Below are 27,922 nucleotides of genomic sequence, written 5' to 3'. Positions count from 1 at the left end.
ACAAGTTCTGAAGAGATGACATTTACCAGTTTACTTCACACCGCGTAACTTATCCCAGATGTGAATCATAACCGTTTAAGATCTACCTGCAGAGACAGTATTGACCTTAGTGGTTTATTTTAAGCTCATGCTGTTAGCATCACCCTACATATAGACAACACATTTGTTCTGATTCTATAATTATAACCATCTTTTGTCTAGGGAAAAATCTGGCAAGAATAACATCTTCACTTTGCCTTATATAGTAACACAGAGATTCTACTGGATTTGAAGCATACCTTCACCCAACAATTTACTCGGAAAACCACCTTGGAAAATCCGATTAAATGCACTGTTATTCAACAACAAAAAATCATTAAGGAACACCTTACAAAACTGAAAATCCATAAGAAAGATAAAGTGAAAAAAAAAAAGGACAATGTTAATATTACCCTATCTCTTTAAGTTTATACTTATCTATATATTGAAAAATTCCAGAAGGATATAGCAAATTTTTTATGGGCCCCTTATAGGATAGAGCACAGTGGGACATGGGGGAAAAGAGAAGGAAAGGGACAGAAAGGGGGAATTTTCCCTTCTTACTTTATATACTTACATATCACTCCATGTGAATTTTTTTTTAACGATAAGCCTATTTTTTATAATAAAAACTAAAAAATATTATTAAAGTCAATGTGGTCAAACATTTAATCAGATAAAAGATACTCAAGACAAAACAGATTAAAAAACTAAAAACAGATAAACTGGATCAATAATTAAAGTAAGTAGATTCTAATATTCTTATTCCTATGCATCTGTAAGCATTAGGTATTCTTTAATGATTTTAATTTTACTAAGAAAAAGAAAAAAGAAGTCAATGCCTTAAATTGATACTTTTATATGGCCATGATGAAAAGTCACTTTACTGCTGGAAAATTCTTCACGATACCATAATGGTGTGTCTCCTTGGACTGGAAATTAAAGCCAAAGAATGAACTCCTGAATGGCGCCTCCTTTGTTCTGACACTTACATTAAATGACGCATTCTCCAGGAGAAAGCTCCCAGAGCCCTCCTGGGAATGGAGTGTAAGAACTTTAGACCCTAATTGTTGGGGGAGGGGTGTGGTGGGAGGATGGAGAGGGAGGGGCACTGCAGCTTCCTGAGCACTTGCATCAGAACTTGATCACGTGGCAGCACTATGAAGAGCTGACCAAAGGGAAGAGTTTTAAATCAGGGGAACAGGACTTCCCTGGTGGTGCAGTGGTTAAGAATCCACCTGCCAATGCAGGGGACATGGGTTCAGTCCCTGGTCTGAGAAGATCCCATGTGCCATGGAGCAACTAAGCCCGTGCGCCACAACTACTGAGCCTGAGCTCCAGAGTCTGTGAGCCCCAACTACTGAGCTCACGTGCCACAACTACTACAAGCCCGCGAACCTAGAGCCCATGCTCTGCAACAGAACACACAGCAATGAGAAGCCCGCGCACCACAATGAAGAGTAGCCCTGCTCGCCGCAACTAAAGAAAGCCCACACGCAGCAATGAGGACCCAACGCAAAGATAGATGAATAAAATAAATAAATTTATTAAAAAAAAAAATCAGGGGAACACTTAGGAGGCTAGTGCACCTGCCAGGGCTAGAGGCGATGGGGCTTTTAACTGGACAATGAAAAGGAGATTACTGAGGTCAGTCTGAATAAATAAGCTACATATTAATATATTCAATTTAAAATATAAATTATTATATAAAATGTAACAAATATTCTTAAGAAGGCAAGTGCCATTAACTACTAGAGCCAGGAAGAGAAAATGCCAAATAAACAACATAGATAGTTAAAATACAAAAAATAAGAATACGTTTAAAGCTATTGTGTTGGCCAAAAGGTTTCATTCAGTTTTTTCCATAAGATGGCTCTAGTATCACTTAGTTGTCTTTAACTTCATTCAAGACTACTTCGTTAGCTTGTATGTGACAACTGTCACATCAGCATGCATTTTTAAAAAATCAAAATTGGTAAATTTTTGTGTAGCCATTTTAATATTGAAGATGGAAGAAAAAAGCAACATTTTCAGCATATTATGCTTTATTATTTCAACAAAGGTAAAAATGCAACCAAAACACAGAAATAAGATTTGTGCAGTGTATGGAGAAGGCGCTGTGACTGACTGAATGTGTCAAAAGTGGTTTTCAAAGTTTCGTGCTGGAGATTTCTCGCTGGACAATGCTCTACGGTCAGGTAGGCCAGTTGAAGTTGATAGGGATCAAATCAAGACGTTAATTGAGAACAATCAACATTATACCATGCGGGAGATAGCCAACATACTCAAAATATCCAAATCAAGTGTTGAAAATCATTTGTACCAGCTTGGTTATATTAATTGCTTTGATGTTTGGGTTCCACATAAGTTAAGCGAAAAAAGACTTCTTGACTATATTTCTGCAGGTGAGTCTCTACTTAAACGTAACAAAAATGTTCCGTTTTTAAAACAAATTGTGGGGCCTCCCTGGTGGCACAGTGGTTAAGAATCCACCTGCCAAGGCAGGGGACACGGGCTCAATCCCTGGTCTGGGAAGATCCCATATGCTGCAGAACAACTAAGCCCGTGTGCCACAACTACTGAGCCTGTGCTCTAGAGCCCACGAGCCACAACTACTGAGCCCGTGAGCCACAACTACTGAAACCCACGTGCCTAGAGCCCGGGATCCACAACAAGGGAAGCCACTGCGATGAGAAGCCCGCGCACCGCAACGAAGAGTAGCCCCTGCTCGCTGCAACTAGAGAAAGCTGGTGCACAGCAACGAAGACCCAACGCAGCCAAAAATAAATAAATAAATAAATTTTAAAAATAACTAAATAAATTTATTTTAAAAATAAATAAAACAAATTGTGACAAGTGATGAAAAGTGGTTACTGTGCAATAATGTGGAACGGAAGAGATCGTGGAGCAAGTGAAATAAACCACCACCAATCACACCAAAGGCCGGTCTTCATCCAAAGAAGGTGATATTGTGTATACGGTGGGATTGGAAGAGAGTCCTCTATTATGAGCTCCTTCTGAAAACCAAATGATTAATTCCAACAAGTACTGCTCCCAGTTAGACCAACTGAAAGCAGCACTCGACAAAAAGCATCCAGAATTAGTCAACAGAAAACGCATAATCTTCCATCAGGATAACGCAAGACTGCATGTTTCTTTGATGACCAGGCAAAAACTGTTACAACTTGGAAAGTTCCGATTCATTTGCTGTATTCATCAGACATTGCATCTTCGGATTTCCATCTATTTAGGTCTTTACAAAATTCTCTTAATGGAAAAAATTTCAATTCCCTGGAAGACCATAAAAGGCACCTGGGACAGTTCTTTGCCCAAAAAGATAAAAAAGTCTGGGGAAGATGGAATTATGAAGTTGCCTGAAAAATGGCAGAAGGTAGTGGAACAAAAGGGTGAATACATCGTTCAATAAAGTTCTTGGTGAAAACGAAAAATGTGTCTTTTATTTTTACTTAAAAACCAAAAAGGGACTTTTTGGCCAACCCAATATAATTATAACTCTTTAAATACAACTATATAGAGGAAGTGACCTTTGGAGTAAGTATCTATGGTAACTATGAATTATCATTATGAAACAAAAGTAAAGCTACCCCAAGGGATAAAAAAAATCAACAATAAGTTACGGGAGAGATAAATCCTACACATGTGAAACTGTGGCTGCAGGTTCACTCTCAACCTGGAAGGACCAAATTCTCTCGTTAGCACTAATGTAGATGTTTAAAAATTTTGCTTCAATGGTAGAGTACTGTTGTCTAAAAATTATTTAAGCAGACCTGATAAGCTGCTTACAAAATAAATACTGTGCAACAATCGACAGCTTTCTGATGGACCAGGAAAAAAACGGAAAAAGACCCTTTGCTTTAGCAACAAAAAGTAGTTGCACACACAGATATGCACACACACACTATTTCTATGAATAAATGTATCAAATAGTGCTAGTATGATGATAAATTACAAAAATGGGGGCATAAAAGATTTGAATAAGTGGGACCTACATGTTCATTCTTCCCTGAATTAACATATTAATTGATTACTATTCCTATCTAAATCATATGTGATTATTTTTAAAGGGGAAATTGGGAGAGTTTTTTTAAAAAACAATTTAAACTAGTCTAGAATAAGTAAGAAGAGTCAAAAAATTTTAGAACATAAAAATGAGGATTATAACTCAACACCAAGAGCAACAACAAAAAATGATTTAAAAATAGGCAAAGGGGCTTCCCTGGCAGTCGAGTGGTTAAGATTTCGCCTTCCAATGCAGGGAGTGCGGGTTCGATCCCTGGTCAGGGAGCTAAGATCCCACATGCCTCAGGGCCAAAAAGCCAAAACATAAAACAGAAGCAATATTTTAACAAATTCAATAAAGACTTAAAAAAAAAAAAATGGGCACAGGACCTGAATAGAACTTTCCCCAAAGAAGATATACAATGGCCAAGAAGCACATGAAAAATTGCTCCACATCATTAGTCATTAGGGAAATGCGAATCAAAATCACAATAAGATACCACTTCACATCTATTAGGATGGCTATTATAAAAACAAGACAGAAAAGAATTAAGTGTCAGCAAGACGTGATGAAATCAGAACACTGTGCCTTGGTGCAAGAATAGTAAAATGGTGTAGCTGCTGTGGAAAATGGTATGCTGGGTTCCTCAAAAAATTAAAAATAGGGCTTCCCTGGTGGCGCAGTGGTTGAGAGTCCGCCTGCCGATGCAGGGGACACGAGTTTGTGCCCCGGTCCGGGAAGATCCCACATGCCGCAGAGCGGCTGGGCCCGTGAGCTATGGCCGCTGAGCCTGCGCGTCCGGAGTCTGTGCTCCACAACGTGAGAGGCCACAGCAGTGAGAGGCCCACGTACCGCAAAAAAAAAAAAAAAAAAAAAAAAAAAATTAAAAATAGAACTACCTTATGATCCAGCAATTCAACTTCTGGGTATTCACCCAAAAAAAATGAAAGCAGGATCTTCAAGAGATATCTGAATACCAGGTTCACAGCATCATTATTTATAATAGCCAAAGGGTGGAAGCAACTGAAGTGCCCATCAGTAGATGCCTGGATAAACAAAACGTGGCATATACATACCATGAAATATTTATTCAGCCTTTAAAAAAGAAGGAATTCTGACACAGGCTACAATATAGATGGACCTAAAGACATTATGCTAAGTGTAGTAAGCCGGTCACAAAAGGACAAATATTGTACGACTCCTCTTATATAGGTTACCTACAGTGGTCAAATTCATAGAAAGAGAAGAATAGAATGGTGGTTGCCAGGAGTTGAGGGAAGGGGGCAGTAAGGAGTCAGTGTTCAGTGGACAGTTTCAGGTGGAGAAGATGAAAAGTTCTGGATACAGGATGCTGGTATGGGCTGTACAACAATGGGAGTGGACTTCATACCACTGAACTGTACGTTTAAGTTGTGAAAAGGGTACATTTTATGTAATATATATTTTACTACAATTTTTCAAAGTTTAAAAAGTTAGGAGTTTGTGCTACTAGTTATTATAGTACATTATAAAATAGTAAAACAGTCTATTAATGGTAAAACATTATACTGACAGATTAATAAACTGGTATATCAATCTCAGAAATACAAAAATTCAGAATAAGATAGTGGAGATATTTCCCATCAGTGAAGACATTTATTTGTGATAAGATATTTGAATATTCTAAAAAATTAAAATGTGAGAAGCAGCATGGTGTAGCGGTTAAAAGTCAACAATCTAGAGCCAGACTGCCTAGGTTTAAACCCAGCCCTCCCAACACACAGGCTGGGGGCAGCCTTCTTTTTTTTTGGAAAGGATTCTATTCTTTTTTTTTTTTTTAACATCTTTATTGGAGTATAATTGCTTTACAGTGGTGTGTTAGTTTCTGCTTTCTAACAAAGTGAATCAGCTATACATATACATATATCCCCATATCTCCTCCCTCTTGTGTCTCCCTCCCTCCCACCCTCCCTATCCCACCCCTCTAGGTGGTCACAAAGCACCGAGCTGATCTCCCTGTGCTATGTGGCTGCTTCCCACTAGATACCTATTTTACGTTTGGTAGTGTATATATGTCCATGCCCCTCTCTCACTTCATCCCAGCTTCCCCTTCTCCCTCCCTGTATCTTCAAGTCCATTCTCTACATCCGCATCTTTATTCCCGTCCTGCCCCTAGGTTCTTCATGACCTTTTTTTTTTTGTCCTCATATGTAAGAATGGGGGTGATTATAGTGGTACTTACGTCATAGGTGCGTGTGAGAGTTAAATGAGTGTATTTTTAAATGCTTAGAACAGCACCTGGCACATAGTAAGTGACATATAAATATTAGCTACTAGCTCTCATCTACACCAAGAAGATATTAAAATTGGATTAAAAAGGAAACCAAAAGCATACAAATTAAGATAATTAAATACAGATCAATCTTCTCTTTTAGTAGAGGTTTTGGGAAGCATAAAAATATAGGAAAACTTAAAAGATGTATATGACTATAAAAATGGAAAAATCTTTAAATCACTGTATACAAAATAAAAAGTCATACAGTAAAACACAGGACAAAGGACAACAGATATCATATCAATAATGAAGAATCACAGACCCCAACAGTGTAAGTAAGCAAAAGCTCTAAACAAGAATAAATTAAAACAGTCAATACAGTTTCTTTTCAATTTAACCTTATCGTGGCTCACTTCTTTCCTGGCTCCCCGACTGTCACTCCTAATCTCCATTTCCTTTGCTCACATCCTATAGGAGGGTTTAAAAAGCCAAATACTTGCAGTCCTAACCTTTCTTCAAATTAGGGGTGTGATCCGGTTTGTGCCAATAAGACTTAAAGATAAGAGTGCCAGAGGGCAAGGTGCTGGGTAAGACTTGCCCTCCCTGATAAAGTTAGGCAGGCACGTCAGGAGAAAGGTCCTTCGCTCCCAGCCTTTGCGCATAGCAGCAGGGGGACTTAGCGCTTGGAACTCTTAGCGACCATACTTTAAACTGAAAAGTCACAGAAAAAAGCAGGACGAGTGCTGAGGCAGGACGAGTGGAAGGACAGAAAGATGACATTATTTTTTTTGTTTTGTTTTGTTTTTTTTGCGGTACGCGGGCCTCTCACTGTTGTGGCCTCTCGCGTTGCGCAGCACAGGCTCCGGACGCGCAGGCTCAGCGGCCATGGCTCACGGGCCCAGCCGCTCCGCGGCATGTGGGATCTTCCCGGACCGGGGCACGAACCCGTGTCCCCTGCATCGGCAGGCGGACCCTCAACCACTGCGCCACCAGGGAAGCCCCAAGATGACATTATTGAACCACCAACCCAGGAACTGCCCACCTCTAGCTTCCTGTTAAGTAAACGCACAGCCTTCTGGTTTAAAACGATCTGTGTCGTACACATGCTCCTGTCCACAGCATTTGGTGCAGTTGACTCGGCCTCTCTCCTTAAAAGGCTTTCTTTACTTGGCCTCCAGGACACCACTCTCCACTGACTTCCCTCCTACCTTCCCGGCTGTTCCTTCTTGGTCTCCTTTGTGATTCCTCCTCCACTCTCTAGCCCTTTAGAGCTGAAGAGGACCCCAGAGGTACTTCAGAGACTCCATGCAATTCCCCAAAGGTGCCCTTGACCTGTTCTCTTTCTGTACTTCCTCTCTGGGCAATCTCATCTAGTCGAGTGGCTTTACATACCAGCTAACTGTTGATGAATCCCACACTGATCTCCCTCGACCAGACTTCTCCTGTGCACTCTAGACTTGTAAATCCAACTTTCTACTCTACACCTTCACGTATGTACCTATTATTTTTCTCAACGTGACGTCGGTACAACTGAGATCCCAACACCCACCTCCCAACATCCGTGTCTCCATCATCCTTCCCCATCTCAGTTCACGGCAGCAGCATCCTGCCACGGCTCACACCGAAGTGTTGAGGGTTATCTCTGATTCCTCTCTTTTACTCTCAACCCTCATTCCAAGAGCAAATCCTGTTGTCTTTATTTTCAACACGTATATCTAAACCTGGCCCCCTCTCATCCCCCCACCCAGCCCTTCCACAACCCTACGGAGCCAGAGCCTCCTGCCATGATTATAGCCTTGCTTCCTCATGGATGTTTCTGCTGAGTCTCTCACTCCCACGCAGTGTATTCTCTACACAGCTGTAACAATGATTCTGTTAAAATTAAAGTCACTTTGGTTAAGAGCCGAAGTCCTTATGATTTTCAAGACTATACATGATCTGGCTCTCCACTACCTGTCACACCTCATCTCCTATTTCACTTTTCCTTACTTCATCCCTTGCTACTCCTAAGAGCTGTCAGTTAAGCTCCACCTCAGGGGCTTTCCACTGGCTCTTTCCTCTGACTGGTGTGATTTTTCTTCCAGATGTTCACACAGCTGGCTCCCTGCAGGCCTTTACTCAAAAGCTACCTCTCTCTCTCTCTTTCCCATGCCCATACACCTCAACATTTCACACCCCCCATTCTGCATTAGTAGTTTTTCTCTCTTTAGTACTGTACGCTGTCAAACATCCTTTATACCTTATGTACTTATGAATAGCCTGTTTCTCCCAGCAGAATGTAACTTCACAGAGGGCACGTTTTCATCTTGCATTCACTTCTGTACCTCAGCACTGTGACCCTTGTATCTACATTTATCCAACAAGTATTTGAGTGCCAAGCATATTCCAATTAAAATAAGATACCATTTTGCACTTTCCTAAACAGTGAATATTTGGCAAGGGTGTTAGAAATGTCAACGCAGGGAATATAGCCAATATTTTATAAAAAACTATAAATGGAGTATAACCTTTAAAAACTGTGAATCATTATATTATACACCTGTAACTTATATAATATTGTACAGCAACTATACTTCAATTAAAAAAAAGAAATTAAAAAAATACACATTGGCTAGGGTGTTGGGAAACATGCTTATATACTCGGAGTGGGAGCACAGACTTGCACGCTATTTTTGAAGAGCAACTTGGCAACGTGTATCAAAAGTCTTAAAAATGCTCACACCCTCTGATTCCACCTAAAGGAATGTATCTCAGTAATTTACCTGAACAGCGTTAAGTACTGATATACAAAGTTCTTCAGTGTAGAGTTGTTTAACATACTGAAAAACACTGGAAACAACCTAATGTTCAAAGAAGTCTGAAGAAATAAATCACAGCACATTGAGATGATGACTACAGTCCTTTTAAACCATAATTTTAAAGAATATTTAAAATTTTAAGAATCTAGGAAAATAGGCACCACACCTTTTAAAATGAAAAAGAAAATTAAATCAACTAAGGAAGTGCCTACTGACTGTTATGCATGGGGTTTTTAAACAGTAGGAACTGTTTGTCCCCATTAGAAATACGTAAGCATATGTGCATGAGAATATGTAAAAAGAAAAGGCATTGAATAGCTATAAATTGTGAAGTTAGAGACTATTGGGCATTGATGAGATTAAGGATGTTCTCTCCCCGCCCACCCCTTCCCACTTCTAAAGTGCTATACTTTTTAAATAGCCTGCTGGGAAGGGGACATTGGAAACCTGATGTGACATTCAAATTAACTGGTTAAATTCAAGATAAGAGAGGGGCAGAGTAAGGTTCACCTTGCTTGGGACAATGCCTCCCACATTCCTTTCTCGACACAGACAGACCTGGGCTCTGTCGGAACCTCTTCTTTTTGCCGAATGCCTGCACACCAATGCATCACATCCTAATTGCCCACCTGCCCTCCTCCGTATGTCCATACATTCTGTACTGACTGTCCTCAATCTTTATATTCCATACTCTGAACCCCAACTGTGCTTTCATTTCTACTTCCTAGTGTACCAGCCACGTCCTGAAAAACAACCCAATCCATATGTATTCTTCTTACTTTTAATTCTGGGGTTTCAGTGTCAAAAATTAAACAGCAGAGAGCATCAATACTAAACCAAGACTGGCCCTTCTGTAATATAAAGGTATACCTCTATTATATTACAGAATTACCTATATTATTATTCCAAGGAAGAATTTCAACAAAATTTGATATTTGTAATCTTACCCTCTTCTGAAATCCTACAGCTCATTTTTTATAGTACTATAAGGACAGATGTGCTGAGGGATGAACTTGCCATTGCCCCATCTTGGCTGGTACCTTGAGGCCACGAATCATGTCTTACTTATCCCACGATTCCTCAGGCTCTGGAGTATGGCTTGCACAGTTTACACTTTCAGTCTGCCAAGGAAACAAATTACCTTCCAAAATGCAGAATTTCAGTAGTATGTATTCACATTTATATATTGCAAAATGTGACTTTAGTCACATTCTTGAGTTAGCTAAGGCAATATTGTATCAGTAGGGTACAAGAAACTGTACTCTGCATAACCATCACCATTTGCTTAGATTCGAGAGTAAACTCAAAAGATAAAGTCATAGCAGTACAGGTGAGTCACAAGAGAAACACAGCAAGTCTCTCTTAAGAGGGCAGTAATTTGACAGAGAAAAAAGAACATCCCACAAAACAAGGTTCTCATGATGACTCGAATTACACAGAAGCATAGTGTTCATGGTGATACTGTCAGTACCTGTTTCTGCAAGTATGTTCACAAGGTGTCTGCTGCTTCAGGTAGAGATTAAACAAAAATAACTTCCTGAGTCACGGGCCTGGGAACATGTGTCCCGCAACTAAGGGTGTAGTAAGTCAAAGGCTTAGACAGGTTGCATCCTTTCCCAGGTACTACGAAGATAAGCAAGGTTCTTCACATGTTCACCGGCAAATGTACTGACCTGGTCGTGAGTGAGCTCACCTGGCACTCACACTGAAAACTCCTAATATGAACCGAGGTGGGCACCTGGGGAGCCTCCTGTCTCATTAGAAGCCAAGGTTCATGAGCGGAGCTACTTTGAACGACGAGGTCATTGTGACTCAAAACTGAATCCTGTCTTCAGTTTATTTCCCTTTCTAGGGCTACAAAAATAAATCAATAAAATCTGCACGAACTCCCCTGAAAGAAATCACCTAACCTCATAAAAATGAGCCAGAAAATCTGAAGGAGGAAGCTGTCCATTCTCCACAGGTGCTAGTCTGAATCTGCACTCTTAACTCCCACTATTTAATCTCCAAATGGATTTATATCTACACCCTCTGCACCCCCGTCTCTATTTCAAAGACTACCTTGCCTGTGCCCTGGACACACCTGGATGCTGCCATCGCCTGGCTGTCCCTCATCCCCGTCCTTCATCTCTTTACCAGCTCTTTTCCCACAGGCTTCCTCACCCTCCACATGTTTTTACAGTCTTAAGCCTCAAACATGCACACACGCCTTTGAGGTGCTTTCTCAAGTCTTCAGTCTCTTCAAGTTCAACATGCCCCAAACTAACCCATCATTCTCTTTCTGACAATTTCTTCTTGCTGCTCTAGTCCCTGTTTCACCCCATGGCCACCCAGACAAGAAAGCTGAGGAGACACTTGGGACTCTTCACCACCAGCGAAGCTGACCGGAACCCTGTCCTCCAAAACATTTTTAATATTTTCACTCTGCTTTCTTTTTTTCTTTTTTAAAAATATTTATTTACTTGGGTGTGTCGGGTCTTAGTTGCAGCAGGCGGGCTCCATAGTTGCGGCTCGCCAGCTCTTTAGTCGTGGCATGCTAACTCTTAGTTGCGGCATGCATGTGGGATCTAGTTCCCAGACCAGGGATCGAACCTGGGCCCCCTGCACTGGGAGCGCGGAGTCTCAACCACTGTGCCACCAGGGAAGTCCCTCACTCTGCTTTCTATTACCAAATACTGGTGTAACTCTTACAAGTTTGTGCCTAAACTATTAGAACTAATCTGCCTCGACCTTCCTTGGGGTTCACCCATCACTTACCCCAACACACAGCCTACTCAAGGCATGTTGACCCTGCCCTCCACCATGTTCCCCTAACACTCCAGGTCTTTCATAAGGCTACATTTGCACCCCAGGGAAAGCCAGCAACCTTCCATGCCTGGCAAACCCCTATGCGCACATTCCAAGGCCAGTTCAATGTCACCACCTTTCTCCAGCCTTCCCTTGGGCTGAGTTAGTGGTGTTCCCTTTACTGTGGACACATAGTACTTCATAGAAGTTTCCATTCAAATCAAGCCAGACAACATTTTACACCTGTTGTGTAAGAGGTACACTGTGCTGAGAGCTGGAAAATATAAAAATAACTAAGACCTGGGCTCTATCCTTATGGATATCTTCCAGATATGGAAGGAAATAATTATAGCACAGTGTAACAAATGCAAAGTATCACAGAGAACAGGACAGTTCAGCTGGGGTTTGAAGAATGAAGAGGTTGCCCTCAAATGGTTTTCTGAAACCACCCGCCTTTCACCTCACCCTCCAACCAGTGAGTGCATTAAAAGGACCTATAAATCATGTTTATGTTCTCAGGATCTAGTAGGCTGCCCAGCACACAGCAGGCGCTCAAAGCATTTCTCGAATGGACAAATAAGACAGACTGCACAGTTTATGAGTCATTCCATATCTGGAACAGTCTTCTCAGAATTACTTGCCAAGTGAGCAGAATTGTGTGGAACGCCTGCAAAACGATCAAGAATTCACAGTGACGATGTAAATGAGGAAGAAGAGAGAAGACGCTTGTCTCCCAGGTGCCTCTAAGACCCTCCCTGGTTGGCCTCATGCCTAGTCCCTGGCCAGCTGCCCCCGCCCCCACACACACACAGCAGCTCACTGGTCCTCAGGCTCCACCCCCCACTTCCTCACCTTGATCTTCGCACTTGCTGTTCCCTCCACGATAGCCAAATATTGCCCTCCTTCACCTCCACGTGTTGGCTCAAATGTCACCTATTTAAAGATCTAACTCCCTTCCCTGCTTTGTTTTTCTCCTTAGCACTTATCTTACACACTAAACATTTTGTCCACGTGTTTGATTTTCCAACCAGAATTTAAGCTCCACAGGGGCAAGAACTTGTCTCTTTTGTGCACCTCTTCATGCCCAGCACTTAGAACGGTTCCCAGCACAAGGAGGCACTCAATAGATCCTTGTTAAATGACGAAGTGAGTGTGTCAGAACTACTGCGTGTACGCAACGGACAGAGGTCAGAAGCGTAGACCCTGGGACCAGGCTGTCGGGCCTGATCCCTGTCTCCACCAATTATTAACTTTGTAACTTTGGGCAAGTTGCTTAAACCTGCAAAACCTCAAAATCCTCATTTGTAGAATGGGAGTAATCACAGTACGTATACTTCATGAGTTGTGAGAATTATCCATTCAGAAATCTTAGAACAGCTTTCATTAGCATTCAAAACACCTTACTAGTATTACTTTTCTTATGGCAAGAAACATTGAGATACGTTCTTTAAAACGTGGTTTAACTACATCCAAATACAGAAACATCTATAAGCAACACATTAAAGTTGGCTTTTAGAAATAGTTATTAGATGATCATTTCTGGGTTTTAATAATTAACTTCTGCAAGCGTGAACACATTTCTCATACTTTTGCTTGCTATCTCTCAAACTCTTGCCTAGAAAGGCCAAAATGATACAAAAGTAAATTGAAATGATTTTAAAATCAATCTAACACTAAATGAACAAGAAATCAGTTCACAAAAACAACGGAGCAGGAAAGAAGAGAAACCTATAAGGGTAGGCAAGTCATTACAGGTTTGGGATGTTTATTTTACTAACCGACAATAAAATTATTTAACAGGAAGGTTTACCCTTTTGAAATGGTCTTCAGTTTTCTTCTAGAGAAACATCTCTTTCATGAGGCCTTTCTTCAGGCTCTGCTATGATCAGATGGGCCCCTGAACATTCTTTTCCTCCAAATCCTAAAGCGCTTAAGGGCCTTTTCCACACCCCTTACAGATCCCTTTGTGCCGCTCGTTGGTTGCTGCAGGAACATGCATTCACCCTCCCCAGGCAGTTTAAAGGAGCCCCAGGGCGGGGGTTGGGAGGGTATATTTTGTTCTATTTCCGTAATCCTACCTGGCTCAGGCTGGTCACTGGCAGGTCAATTACATGTGTGTATGAAGGAACACACATATTTATAATCTAAAACCTGGTAAGAACTGGTATTACCTCTGAAAGAGGGTGGCAGGCGCTCTCTGAAGGTGCCTGACTGGATCTCAAAGTATTTCCTAAGCAGTTATTTATTCAGCAGCGTGAATCTGCAACGACCATGTAAAATCATTTACATCATGGTAAACTGATATCTAACGTTAACCAAGAGCTCGACAAGAGAAATGCCACAGTTTCCGAAGTATCCAGCTGAGTGTAAGAATTTGAATTTTTCCAAAACTCACGATCAGACTGAAAGTGTTTCTTTAGACTAATAACGTGAAGGTTACGAGCATGGACTCCAGAGTCCTGTTACCTGGTCTGAATGTACTACCTCTGCCACTTTCTAGCTGCATAACCTTGACAAATTATTTAACCTCACTGTGATCGCTTCCTCTTCTATAAAGTGCAGATAAGCCTCACAGAACTCTTATGAGGATTAAATGAATTTATAGGTGAAATGATAAAGACAAAGCCTGGAACTTGGTAAGCATTTAATAAGTGTGAGCTTCTATCACTGGCATTATAATTATTGTTAGAAATAATTTTCCTTGCTTACCTCATCTTATTTAATTAAGTGGTTGAAACACATACATACTCCAAAGAAACAAAGATAGTTTAGATCTGGTTTGTTATAATCACTTATAATCTGGTTTCAGATAAACTTCCAGATTTTTTTTTTTTTTTTGCGGTACGTGGGCCTCTCACTGTTGTGGCCTCTCCCGTTGCGGAGCACAGGCTCAGGACGCGCAGGCTCAGCGGCCATGGCTCACGGGCCCAGCCGCTCCGCGGCATGTGGGATCCTCCCAGACCGGGGCACGAACCCGTGTCCCCTGCATCGGCAAGTGGACTCTCAACCACTGCACCACCAGGGAAGCCCCAAACTTCCAGATTTTTTTAAGGTACTTTTTTATTTCCAGTTTTAATGAGATGATTGACATACATCACTGTGTAAGTTTAAGGTGTACAGCATAATGATTTGACTTAACGTGTATTGTGAAGTGGATTACCGCAGTAAGTTTAGTTAACATCCATCACCTCATTTAGATGCAATTAGAAAACTTTTTTTCCCCTCGTAATGAGATTTACTCTTAGGACCTACTCTCTTAACAACTTTCCTATATATTACACAGCAGAGGTAACTACAGTCATCATGCTGTACACTACAACTGCCAGACTTTGACAAGTGAAATGGAAAAGTGCCACTGGGTTTAATTACAATTCTTTCTCATATTCATTTCAAAGCTTCAAGAAAATGGCAATTTCAACTCCAGGTCTGGTTTTCTACTTAGTTCTCTGAAAGGATTTATTGAAAACCCCGAGTTGGCTGGAACATTTCTGCTGGTTACCTTTCAGGAGACTAACTTTGTATGAGCACAGAGGATATCCATTTGGTTTCAGTTTTCTAAGACACAAACACTTCATTGTACAGTAAATGGCAATATGCGCTCAATGACCCAAAAGCACATTGTTTTTGCTTCTTGATTTTGTTCTACTTTTAACTCTGTGACGATTAAGTTTCCTGTTCTCCACGACAAAACACCTCTCAATCTACTGTGAGCGTCCAAACAAGTTAGTTGCTAGTAATATTTTAAAAACATAACACAACATAATCAAGTTAGTCTTCCAACCATTAAAATAAAAAAACTCAAATGCAAATCCACAAAATTTCTGTTTACACTGATTTTTTTTTCCATTTATATATGGAAAATCACCAGGTAAGAGATAATTTAGTTTTTAACTTGGATTGAAAACTCTGAATGCATAGCTTAGTTATTAAGCTTATTTATACAGGTTAATAAAAGCTCAATAAATTTCCTGTCTTTTCATTAAGACGAAGCAGACCTAGTTTTCCCTCTTTAAGGCATGGCATTATGTAGCATAAAGTAAAGGGACTTCAAAACTGTGTCACTCCTTGGTGGGATCATCTACATAAAAGAATCCCATCATTTACAATACATCCTGGGTACTGGCCTAATTTCTTAAAAGTGTGCGCTTCAGGTTTTCTGGGATTCGAGCACCATGTGGTCCAGAGAATCACACTAGTAGCAGCCACTACTCAGAAAATTAGGTGAGCTCCAAATTGTCCCTAGAAAGATAAGGACTGCAAAAGCTGACGGAGCCTGACATTCTCCAACCCTCCTACTTCACAGAAGCCCAGGGAGCGGAAACGACTAGCTCATGCAGCTCCCTGAGGCCATGGCGGTGCTAGAACGCAGCGCTTCTAACAACAGGCCAGGATGCCAGCGGCCAGGGCCCTCTGGGCCGCCAAGCCACAGGTGCTGCTGACACCCGAGTAGGAAGGGGCTCCCCGTCCTCTGGAAAATCCATAAGCCTTGTATGGCAGCAACAGTAAGAACCAAAGCTTTGATCTCACTTATGCCCAACTCCCCAAACTGTGGCAACATCCCAAATGAGGATGGTTGCTTCTCCCAATGTCTTCAGTGCCTCTTCTGTTTTCCTCCCGAAGGATGAACACTTCGAGCTGACAAATTCCTCCTTCCCACTCGGTTCCTCTGGGGATGGAAATGGAAATGTGTGCAAATCCCTCTTCCGCCAGCCATGCCTCTTCCTGGGTTTGCTCCCCAGGACCCTCAAGACCTTGGTGCACAAGGCCTGATTTATTTAGGCCTGAACCTAAGTAAATCACCCTTAAAACACATCTGCGTGTTATAAGCTTCTCACACGACAGCTTCGTAACAGGACTGGACAATAAAACCTAAAAATACTGAGGTGTAGACAGGTAAAGAGATCCCCTGAGGATTTAGTTGGTTTTGTTAGTTTCTGCAAAATGTTCTCACATGTGTGAACACATAAGTCTTGAGGCACTTTTTTTTTTCCCAGACCATTCAACAGCAGTCACTATTTTTAATAAGGGAACTTACTTCTAAATCTATCTGACATGCCTTTCATTTGCTCAGTGTTGTACCTGCTCAAACGAGGGGTATTCCCTGCAGTGCTCTGGTCAACTGGAACGGCCAGCAGGCTTTTTGTTTTAGCCCCTATGAAAAGGGCTGCCTTTCCCATTTCCGGTTCTTATTTTAACACAGAGAAATGCAAACCTCTGCCAATTTAGGAAGACATTTAACAGCTACTTTGGAAGCTCTCAGATTTTATAAATCGAACATGACTTTACTACTTCTAATATACAAACCAACATAAATCAAAGTTCGTAGTAGAAAAGTTTAACTTCTTAGTCACCCTCACATCCCTGAAGATTTTATAATACATCTTTCCGTAAAATTCAAGAAAAAAACTAGTCTCTTCATACATGATGTGGGCACATTATGAAACTAGTATATCACACCAGTATTATTAAGCAGTTAACCATTTGTAAAACATTTAAAAGTAAAATGACAGACATTACATGAAATTTCTAAAAATCTTATATGTTCTGGTATAATGTTATAAGTCATAATTGTAGTTATTACTTTAAAATGTATATCTTAGAAATAACTAAAAAAAAAAAAAAGAAAAAAGTGAAATGACTCGTATATAACCAGTGCCCAATTGTGTGTGTGTGTGTGTGTGTGTGTGTGTGTGTGTGTGTGCGTGTGTGTATGCATGCTTCTGAATAGCTTTTACGTTGCTTTATGCACATCTCTCTCTCCCCAACTAGCCTTTACGTTACTCAAGGATCAGGGCTGTGTCTTAGACTTCTTTTTCAGTCTACCCTGTGCAAGATGCTGGTCCACAAAAGGTTAAATGCTTTACTGACACAATGCATTAGAGCTCTATAACCAAAACCGGTCTCTCTGCTGCCTGATAGGACTAATTTTACATTCAAATAATTCATAAGCTGCTATAAAACACAACTGAATTATTTTATGCTTACCAGAACTGGACACACGCCTTATCCTCTGGGGAGATACGGCTCGATCAGAGTTGAGATTTCTACTGTCACTATTCCGCCTCAAACATGAAACAGAAGGTCCCACTTTGGCTTTCGGACCAGGTGTTTTCCTCAAAATGGAGCAGTTGGGCTTGGCTAGACTCCTACCTGAGATGGTTGCAGTTTTTGAAGCAGAACCCTGTGGAAAAAATAATGAAGGTTTCAGTCCAGATCATACCTTCCCCACACCACCTCCTGGTGGGGTTAGGTATGCAGAAAAACACAATTTCTGTCTAAGCAGATATGCCAGATGGACATTTAGTTTTCATTTTTACTATAAAGAAATTTAAACTCTTCGTAGTTTACTCTTTGATTCGTCATGATCTGCCTTTTGTCCCCATCAGGGAAACTGTTCCCAAGGTGACTGATGCCACAAATCAAATTCAAGCTACAGCGTTCAGCCCTTTCCGTAGAGGCCCTCTACATGGTCTCCAACGCCGATGATTCCATCATCTTTCTTTGGTTTCTCTCACAGAGCTCTCTCCTGGTTTCCCTTCTATCTGTCTGGTTATTCCATTTCTGGGTCCTGCTCTTCTATACCTTCAAATGCTGGTCATCACAAGGGTCCTCAACTTGGCCCTTTCTCACCATATACTCTCCCCACATGATCTTGTCCACTCTTTCCACTGCCACCTAAACACCGCTTTATCCCAAGTCCTCATGTCCAAGCCAACACTCTCCCCCGAGTTCCCCACATATTCAGTTTCTTTCTTCCTCTGCTTCACTTAGCATCCATCAGGCACCTCGACCTAACAGTGTTGACAATAATATTATTGTTATTTTTACTGATCAACCTACAGACCTTACAGAATGAAAAATAAGTTCGAAATGCACATATCAATTCATTTAATCCTAATAACCCTACAAGGTTGATACTTTCATCATACTGCATTTCACAGCAGAAGAACATGAAGCAGTTTCTAAAACTCAGATTAATTTTACCCGTCCATCTCAAAACTTAGCTCTTCTCATATTCACCACCATGTGCCCAGGCACCCAACTTACACAATGAAAGCTATTTCTAGGGGCTTCCTTTCTTACCTCCTAAGCCCCTCTGGATGTCATTCTCACCCTTCTCCATCAGCCTTAGTACAGGTTGCATCATTTCTGGGATGCCCGGAACCATATCCAATTCACCTCCCAGTCCGCTGCTAAGGCAATCTCTCTCGAGTCCAAGGAGGCTTCCCTCCATCTCCCAGATAAAGTCGACTCTTCCAAATAACACCTTTTGGATGTGGCCGCCCTGCCACCCTCTTCAGCTTGCTCCTTACTGTTCATGGTTCTGCACCCCCAGCTCCCATGATACTCACTACCCTGCGTCCCCTAAATGAGAATGTTTCTTCATCTTTGTACATGTTATTCCTTCCACCCAAAATACCCTTGCATTCATCCTTGATCTTTAAGCTTCAGCTAGTGACTAACATGCTCTCTCCCCTAGAAGCCTTCCCTTCCTTGACAACTCTCCCCATCGCCACCACCCTACTCTGCCATGAGCAGGATAGGGAGTCTATACACACTCCCAACTGAGGACCTAACAGTCCCTTTTTGTTTACCTTCTAATACTACCCACTGTACTAGGCACTAGGTTTGGCCAGGGGCTGTGTCCTTCCTTCTCTAAATCCCAAACATCACTGTCATATAGAGCACAAAGTAGTCACCCAATAAAGGTTCTCATTCTACGTGTAGGAAATGAGAGCCTGAGATGTGCTCAAAGAACAAAGTTCAACACCATAAGCTATAATTTGTATTCTCCCATTAAAGAAAAATTGAGCCTCACAGAGACTAAGTAACTTGCCTGAGGTTATTTTGCCAATGAATGGACGGAGCTACAATGTGAAACCACATCAAACTCCAAAATCGATGCTCCTAACCTGTACGTTGACTATTCCCCACCAGGACCATTCTTTCTTTGCTTAATAAGTCATAAGTGCAGGACTTCTCTGGTGGCGCAGTGGTTAAGAATCCGCCTGCCAATGCAGGGGACACGGGTTCGAGCCCTGGTCCGGGAAGACTCCACATGCCGCGGAGCAACTAAGCCCATGTACCACAACTACTGAGCCTGTGCTCTAGAGCCCACCAGCCACAACTACTGAGCCCACAAGCCACAACTACTGAGGCCCGCATGCCTAGAGCCCGTGCTCTACAACAAGAGAAGCCACCGCAAGGAGAAGCCCATGCACCGCAACGAAGATTAGCCCTGGCTCTCCACAACTAGAGAAAAGCCCACGTGCAGCAACAAAGACCCAATGTAGCCAAAAATAAATAAGTAAATTTATTAAAAAGTCATAAGTGGATAATTTCCCTTAGAGATACGTAAAGCCCCATGTTGATGACATACACTAGGTGGATTAAAAACTAAATTAAATAGGGCCATATCCTAAGAGAACACTGGAAAGCAACATAAAATTGGCCAAAAAAAGCAGGCGATGGACACAAAGATCTTCTCCCTCTACCATAAAACTGGCTAAGGTAATGCCCCAGAAAAACCTTTTAAAAAGTAAACCAAACTTTTAACCAACTTACAAAGTGAATCTTTAACAAATCAGATTTGTTCTGCCTTTCAGAACCAACATTCCATAGAATTTTGAAAGCCTGCAGTGTGTGGAGCAGAAAGGGCCAGGATTCAAGTCAGGGGACCTGAGTTTGAATCTCAATTTTACAACTTACCAGCTATGTGTGTGGGTTAAGTAACCACTTAGGAGGCTTTAAACTGTAGCTAACAAATTTCCTCTTGTTACTGGCAAGAGTAAATGACAGTGTATAAAGCACCTGAACATTTCTGAGAAAATTAAATGATATAATATACATAAAGCACCTGAGCAAAGGGTTTGGCCCAGAGCAGTCATCGAAAAAAATATCCATTTCTTTCCATTTAGATAATTCACCACCCCTTTTATCTAACATACTATCACCAATATATAACCTCTATAACGGGGAGCTATACTCAACCTGCATCAAATTAAAGTCAAATTCCTTTTCCAACAGAAGCTTTCTGAAGTTTCAGGTAAACCCTGACCAAACAGCTGGGAGGTTGCAGGCAACCTAAGGATTCAGTGAACTCAAGGCCTAATTTGTCTCAAGACCAACAGAGCACATTGAAAATGCACATTTCTCCAGCACTGTCTCATCACAGAACCAGGGCAGATTCAGAGCCTCCGGGTGCTGCTGAAATGACTAAGAAACATAGGGATTTGCCTACAACACGACGCAAAGCCTCACTCATTCAACTCGCTACAATAAATACAATGCCTGTGGCCAGTGACGGTTTGCTGGGCCCCTTCCCCATGATACACGGAAATGTGTCAAGAGGTGAATAGTGATATTAGAGGGAATTGCACATGAAACATTATCATGGGGAAAAATGAGTTTTTAATACTCATCAACAAGTAAAAGTGTCAGTACTGAAAATATGGAAATCCTAACTGCAAGGTTCCTAAGATGCAAAGTGCTTCTTTCTCCAGTACTGGGATCCACTTCAATGTGATGATTCTATCACCTCACTTCAGCATCACACCATAAGCCTGAAAGACAGGCTTTCATTCCGCACATGGGAAATAGAAAGCTAAGACTTACTCTCAATGCACATATCAGAAAAAGTTTTAATTTCAAAATTACACAACCAATTGATATGCAAGGCAAATGTTACTTAAAGAAACTTTATGCTAGGTTTTCTGGGAGTTGGAGATCAGTGCATAATAAAAGTCTCCCATAAATCAAGGAGGAATAAATGTATTGTTTTCATGTATATGTATCTATAAACACCAAACTAAGAATGTTGCTTAGAATTACCAGAGGTTGTCATTTAATTTAACAAAGTATCTAATGAAAAATTGTATAAAATGAGTTTCCTAAGTCTGACTTCCAAATGACTTAAAAATAAAAATCTGAGTTTTGGGGCTTCCCTGGTGGCGCAGTAGTTGGGAGTCTGCCTGCCAATGCAGGGGACGCGGGTTCGGACCCTGGTCTGGGAGGATCCCACATGCCGCGGAGCAACTAGGCCCATGAGCCACAACTACTGAGCCTGCGCGTCTGGAGCCTGTGCTCTGCAACAAGAGAGGCCGCGATAGTGAGAGGCCTGCGCACCGCGATGAAGAGCGGCCCCCACTTGCCGCAACTAGAGAAAGCCCTCACACAGAAATGAAGACCCAACACAGTCAAAAATAAATTAATTAATTAAAGAGCTCTCAGTGGTATAGCATAAAGAGAAGAAAAGCAGGGAGCAGAATAAAAGTTACAGTGAAAGACCATTTATATACTCAATTTTAAAAAAAAGAAAAAAAAATCTGAGTTTTGAAATAATGAACAGTCTCAGTAGCTTAGACATCACTGCGGTGGGCCATTCTTCCTAAAAGGAAGATTTACTATAAACGCCAAAGCATCTCTAAACTGAAATAGCTCAAGAATATCTTCCTAAAAGGACCTAACAATTCCCTATGCACCCTCAAGACACTTAAAACAGCCCTTTAACACTTCACCAAACTACACGTGTCGTTCCTCTCAGACATGAGCCCTCCACACAGATAACTCCCATCTGCCTTCCTACCCTGGCACCGACCTCCACTCCTGGCCCAGAGGACAGACGTCCAGGAAAAGCCTATGTGGGGCTGGAGATGCATGCAAGTCCCCACTGCCGAAACAGCACTGAGGATGAACACACAAAGCCCAGAGCAGCCTCCCAAATGCTTCCAACACTCAGAAAGCTAGTTTCTTCATGCTAGAGTCAAAACTATATCCATGCTGGAAAAAAAAAAAATCTTTGAACTACATGTGAATTCTTGTTTAAATGGAACCCCCAAACATCTGCCAGGTACTGTATAAAACATACTACCTTTTCACTATACATGAATAAAATAGGTTTTATTTTAGTACCAGGAATCAATACATTAGGACTGCAAGAGACCTCAGACATCTACTAGCCAATCCTTTCACCACTGCATCTCAAAAGGTTTCTTGCCCAGAGTCACCTTAGCTAATCAGAGGCAGAATCCAGAATCCTCCTGTTCACAGGACAGGGCTCCACTACCTGGGGCAGCTTCCTCAACAGGAGACCAGGAATTATTTTTATGTTGATACTGTTTACCAGCACTGCCTAGCCATTTCTCAAATGTGGCCCAATACATTTGTAAGTTCATAAACAAAACATTTATTTTTTCATAAATATAAAATATAATCAGATATTTAACTTCAAATAACTAATTACACTAAAATATTAAAGTAACCTGTTCTTTCAGCTGACTATTAAAAGGGATGTTGATACTCAATACAAAATACTGGACTTGAGGTTTTTTGGGTTTTTTTTTTTCGATATGCAGGTAACCAATTAACATTCTAAAATGTACTGACAAGACACAGAATTACTGAATAACATAGCAATACCTGAAAGCAAATCTGCACACCTAGCTCAGCAATATTATTGACTATTAGTGGATAAGCAATTGCTAATATATCTCTCCGTTTCCACCACCATTTCCTGAAGCGGGCAAAAATTTCACTTACCAAAAACAGAGACCCATAGTCAAAGGTCTCATTCATAATTTCCTTTTTTAGCTCTTGTTTTGCCATCGGTGTCCCATTTTCTTTTTCACCCTTGTTTTCAGGGCTAATCCTATCGATGTTGGAAGTATAGGACATTTGCAAACATTCTGTGCTTTCCATTTTAATAGGGAGTTCACCTTTGATCTTCTGAAAAACGGCAGCCACGGACCCAGTCTCACATGCTGAATTGGAAGAACTCGCTTTGTCAACATCTTCCTGATTCGATTTCACGGCAGGTGTTGTTCTTACAACTTTGTGTGAAGCATTTTTAGAATGAGTTGTAACATGCACAGCCTGGCTCGTAATGAGTTTGTTAAATTGCTGCTTATGTGTCTTGTTATTTAGGATTTCTGCTTTTGTGTCCGCATTCAAGTCAGACGTTGGTGTTTTTCTCAAAGCTGTCGACGGTCTTGAGGAAGACACTGATGAGGGTGATGAGGCCCCAGTTAACTGAGGTCGGGGTGCAGTCTTTGATAGAGTAGGGTCCTTGGACGGTAGCACTGGTCTGGATACAACTTTTGCTTTGACATTCTTGAAGTTTGGTCTTGGGTAACTTATAATTTCAGTTTTTCTAACTTTGCTGCCTAGGGGGCTATTCGTTTTGGTGGTTGATTTTCCTAGATTAGGTTTCGACATGTTCATCGGTGCCCCCTTCAAGTTTGGTAAACGTCTAAGCTCTCGATTACTCTTCTGCACTTTACTCCATTTCTCCGTCGCTTCAATAGGTGAGAGAGAAAAGGTTGCGTTTGTGGGTTCTAGGACTGGTGTGGACATGCAAACTATGTTATTTGTACTAATGACCATATCATCTGCATCCCAAGTCAGTTCAAATGATGAAGCCACCTTTTGTCCCGGCGGGCTATTCGGTATCAATTCTATGGTATGATTCCGGGTTCCCAAATCCTTTTCATTAGAGGCAACTGGTGTGTCTTTAGCCACAGTGACTTGATGTTCTGGGTCCAGCACTTGGGTTTTGCTTTTATCAAAAGCTGGCACCAGTAAAGGGCATTCATCATCTATAAGACAATTGGACACTGTTTCTCTTACATTTTGGCCCATTTCCTTTTGCCCATATGAGCTCTGTGAATGTCTCTCACTATTTGGTTCATCTTTAGATGAACAAAAGAACTCTTGTAATACAGACCCACTGGGAACATCCATGCCATCAGAAACTGGTGTTAGAGCTTGTATCTCCTTTTCTCCGCCTAGTCTTTGCTGTGCCCCATCTGGGTACTCACTGGTGACCCTTCCCGAAGAACAGTGACAGTGATTTTCAGTATCTGGAAGAACCACATCAGTTTGCATCACCATGTCAGAAAATGCTGTGTAAGTTGTGTCTTGGGCCTGTGATGCTGTAGCTTGAGGGTTTTCGAAGCTGTCTCTATCGTAACTCATTTCTCTCACATATATCTTATCAGAATGGGAAGATGGAGGAACGCAACAGGATGAAGATGTATTTCTACTTCTCATGCTGGTTGGCTGCAGGCTTGCAGTGGTAGGCAAAGACTGACTCTTTCCAGTGGTGTCATGTGTTATGAAGGTACAGTTAACATTATCCACTTTCATGTCAAATGTCTGGTTTAACGCCAAGGCAGTAGGGTTTCCTGTACAGTTCAAATCATCATCGTTAGGATTCCACACGAAAGGCAGAGATGTCTCAACGCTCTGGTCCTGAAATGATTCTAGGGAATGACAACTGTTACGCAAATCTTTGGGTTCCTCTGTATTTACAACATGTGCAAAAGACAGACATGTGGAATCCTTGTGCATGTCTAACATCTCCTTACTAACAAAATCACTTGAAGACTTTTGGTGTTCAAGTACTTCAACACACTGAGGGTTTAAAGAAATATTTTCACCAAAGGCCACAGCAGAGTTGGTTTCATAATCAACCACCATGTCATCTGGGTTGGCAGAATTCCAACTCACATTATTGGTTGAAGAGTTTTGGGTACATGGTGATTTTTGGTTGTATGCATATGTGTTTCCATTTTTATCACTGATAAATAAGGACTGCAGTTCATCTTCTGTCTTGTCATTTGAATTATCATCATTCATCCTGAAATATTAACTTTAAACCTCTGCCATTTTATTTCTTCTTTAAAACCTTTTAAATGAAGGGAAGGAAAATGTGTCCATCTAAGTTTTTCAGCACAGTTGAAAGTTTCTTACTCTAAGCTGTCTTGAACTTGAAATGATTTGTTGTTCCCTGGAAGAAATAAAATGTTTCACTCAAGTAAATATTAGAAAATTAACAAGTCATCACTTGATTAATTTCAATTGCTTTCTTTTTACATTTAAAGAACCTACAACTATGGACAGGGGTGATTAAGATATTAGCTAAAGAATCACCCTCTTTTCAAACATACTTTTTCATTTGAGGAGGCAGAATGGGCTGCTAAAACTGCCCCCTCCCATCTGAGATGCCTCTGCCCTCACTCACCATAATAGAGAAGGAGGCTAAATCTGACAATAGCCTTTCCTTCTTTTTGGTTGACAGAGTGACTACTGGTCCTAATTTACCTAGGACGGTCCCAATTTATGCCTGTTGTCCCAACATAATTAGAAATAATGCCCTTTTCATTTTCAGAAAAGTCCCCTATTGTTTCCATGAAGAATGATTTCCAGACAGATTAAGCAGGCACAGCACATAAGCTAAAGATCAATGAAGATTTAGGGCCCTAGCGTTTCTCTTCCCCATTTTCACTGCCTTTCTCAAACACACTCCATTTCAAAGTTGAAAAAAAGAAAAGCTGTTGATTCTTCAGAGTTAAAGTGGTATTCTATTGAAAGTACCTAAAAATGTTGAACAGAGTTCCTGTACGACACAGCAATTCTCCACTTAGGTATCTACTAAAATGAAAGGAATACATCCAAAAATTTGTACACCAATGTACATGGTTCGGTCCGCCCTACGGGCCACCAAGAAAAAAAGATGTACATGATTTGTAATAGAAGCATTATTCATAACAGCCGCAAAGTGGAAGCAACCCAAATGTCCACTAACTGGTAAACAGATAACAAAATGTTGTGTACCCATACAACGGAATATATTTTTCAGCAAGAGAAACGAATGGAGTATTGATGCATGCTACAACATGGATACAACGTTATGACTTAAAATATAAATAAAAGAATATTATAAGCAAAAGTAAAAGAATATATAAGTAAAAGAAGCCAGTCACAAAAGACTACATATTATGGGATACTATTTACATGAAATGTCCAGAATAGGCAAATCTATAGAAAGCAGATGGGTGGTTCTCTAGGGCTGAGAAGGGGCGCGAGGGAAGGGAATGAGGAGTGACTGCTGACTGGAATGTGTTTATTTTGAGGGTAATAAAAATGCTCTAAGGGTTATGATTATGGTGATGGTTGCACAGAGCTGTAAATATACTAAAACTATTGAATTGTACACTTTTAAAAAATCATTAAAAACAACCCATGAGGGGCTTCCCTGGTGGCGCAGTGGTTGAGAATCTGCCTGCCAATGCAGGGGACACGGGTTCGAGCCCTGGTCTGGGAGGATCCCACATGCCGCGGAGCAACTGGGCCCGTGAGCCACAACTGCTGAGCCTGCGCGTCTGGAGCCTGTGCTCCGCAACAAGAGAGGCCGCGATAGTGAAAGACCCGTGCACCGCTATGAAGAGTGGCCCCCGCTTGCCGCAACTGGAGAAAGCCCTCGCACAGAAACGAAGACCCAACAGAGCAAAAATAAATAAATTTAAAAATTCACGACATTTGTCAATATTAAAAAAAAAAAAAACCCACGAAAGCTTTCAAATCCAAGGATTTTTGCAAAAAACTAAAATTTTATTACTCTTTTGATTATACTGAAGTGCTTAAGAAAGGCCCACATATTCAAGCTAGGACTGCAAATACCTCATATAGATATACATTCGCTTGAACTGACTTTCTAATCTTGGTATTTAATGCCAACCAGGTATCATGGTTCTGTTCTGTAGAAATAAAATATCCATGAGGAAAAAAATGACATTCTGTAACCTAGAAGTTTGTAAATTAAGAGTAGATCTCATTTTTCTATTTTGCAATCTTTTCTCTGTATTCAAACATACTTCAGTGACCTAAATACAATGAGGAGAATAGGAACGATAGAAGAACTGAAAGGATCAGTATCTTTGCTAACAGTGCTCCTGATTTCCAGCCATGCATCCTGAAACCAGCTTTTACCAGGGGCAAGAAGAAAGGCTGCAATGTTTATGTCAGCAGCACGCAGGCACATGCATACAAGAGATTCTGATCCCAAAATAAGTGCTATAGGATTTGTATGCTGGTAGAAAATTTAAAGTAGTCTCTTTTTCCCCACCATAGCTCTTTAGGTAATAAAGAAATCACTGAAATAACAGATTTTGGCTAGCACCTTAATAAAAGTTTTTATGAAACACAAATTATATTTTTAATCCTCGGGTATAAAACAGGTTAGAGCTAAATGTTTAAATCAGGAAG

General features: G+C 41.0%; 1 protein-coding gene across 4 annotated transcripts in view; it reads right to left on the bottom strand.

The window, feature by feature from the left end:
* The window catches only part of MTUS1 (microtubule associated scaffold protein 1), a 158,005-nt gene that overhangs the window by 79,408 nt on the left and 50,675 nt on the right, over positions 1 to 27,922 (bottom strand). For all 4 annotated transcript variants that reach the window (XM_030831814.2, XM_070044640.1, XM_070044641.1 and 1 more), the window contains exons 2-3: positions 23,417 to 25,664; positions 17,864 to 18,059 (exon numbers count right to left, since the gene is read on the bottom strand). In XM_030831814.2, the coding sequence (XP_030687674.2) occupies positions 17,864 to 18,059; positions 23,417 to 25,513 (2,293 nt within the window). In that variant the 5' untranslated portion in view covers positions 25,514 to 25,664. The remainder of the gene's footprint in view (positions 1 to 17,863; positions 18,060 to 23,416; positions 25,665 to 27,922) is intronic.

Source organism: Globicephala melas, chromosome 21, assembly GCF_963455315.2.
Source record: "Globicephala melas chromosome 21, mGloMel1.2, whole genome shotgun sequence".
Lineage (NCBI taxonomy): Eukaryota > Metazoa > Chordata > Mammalia > Artiodactyla > Delphinidae > Globicephala > Globicephala melas.
Note: the sequence above shows the minus strand (reverse complement) of the source record. Positions and strands in the feature narration are given on the sequence as shown.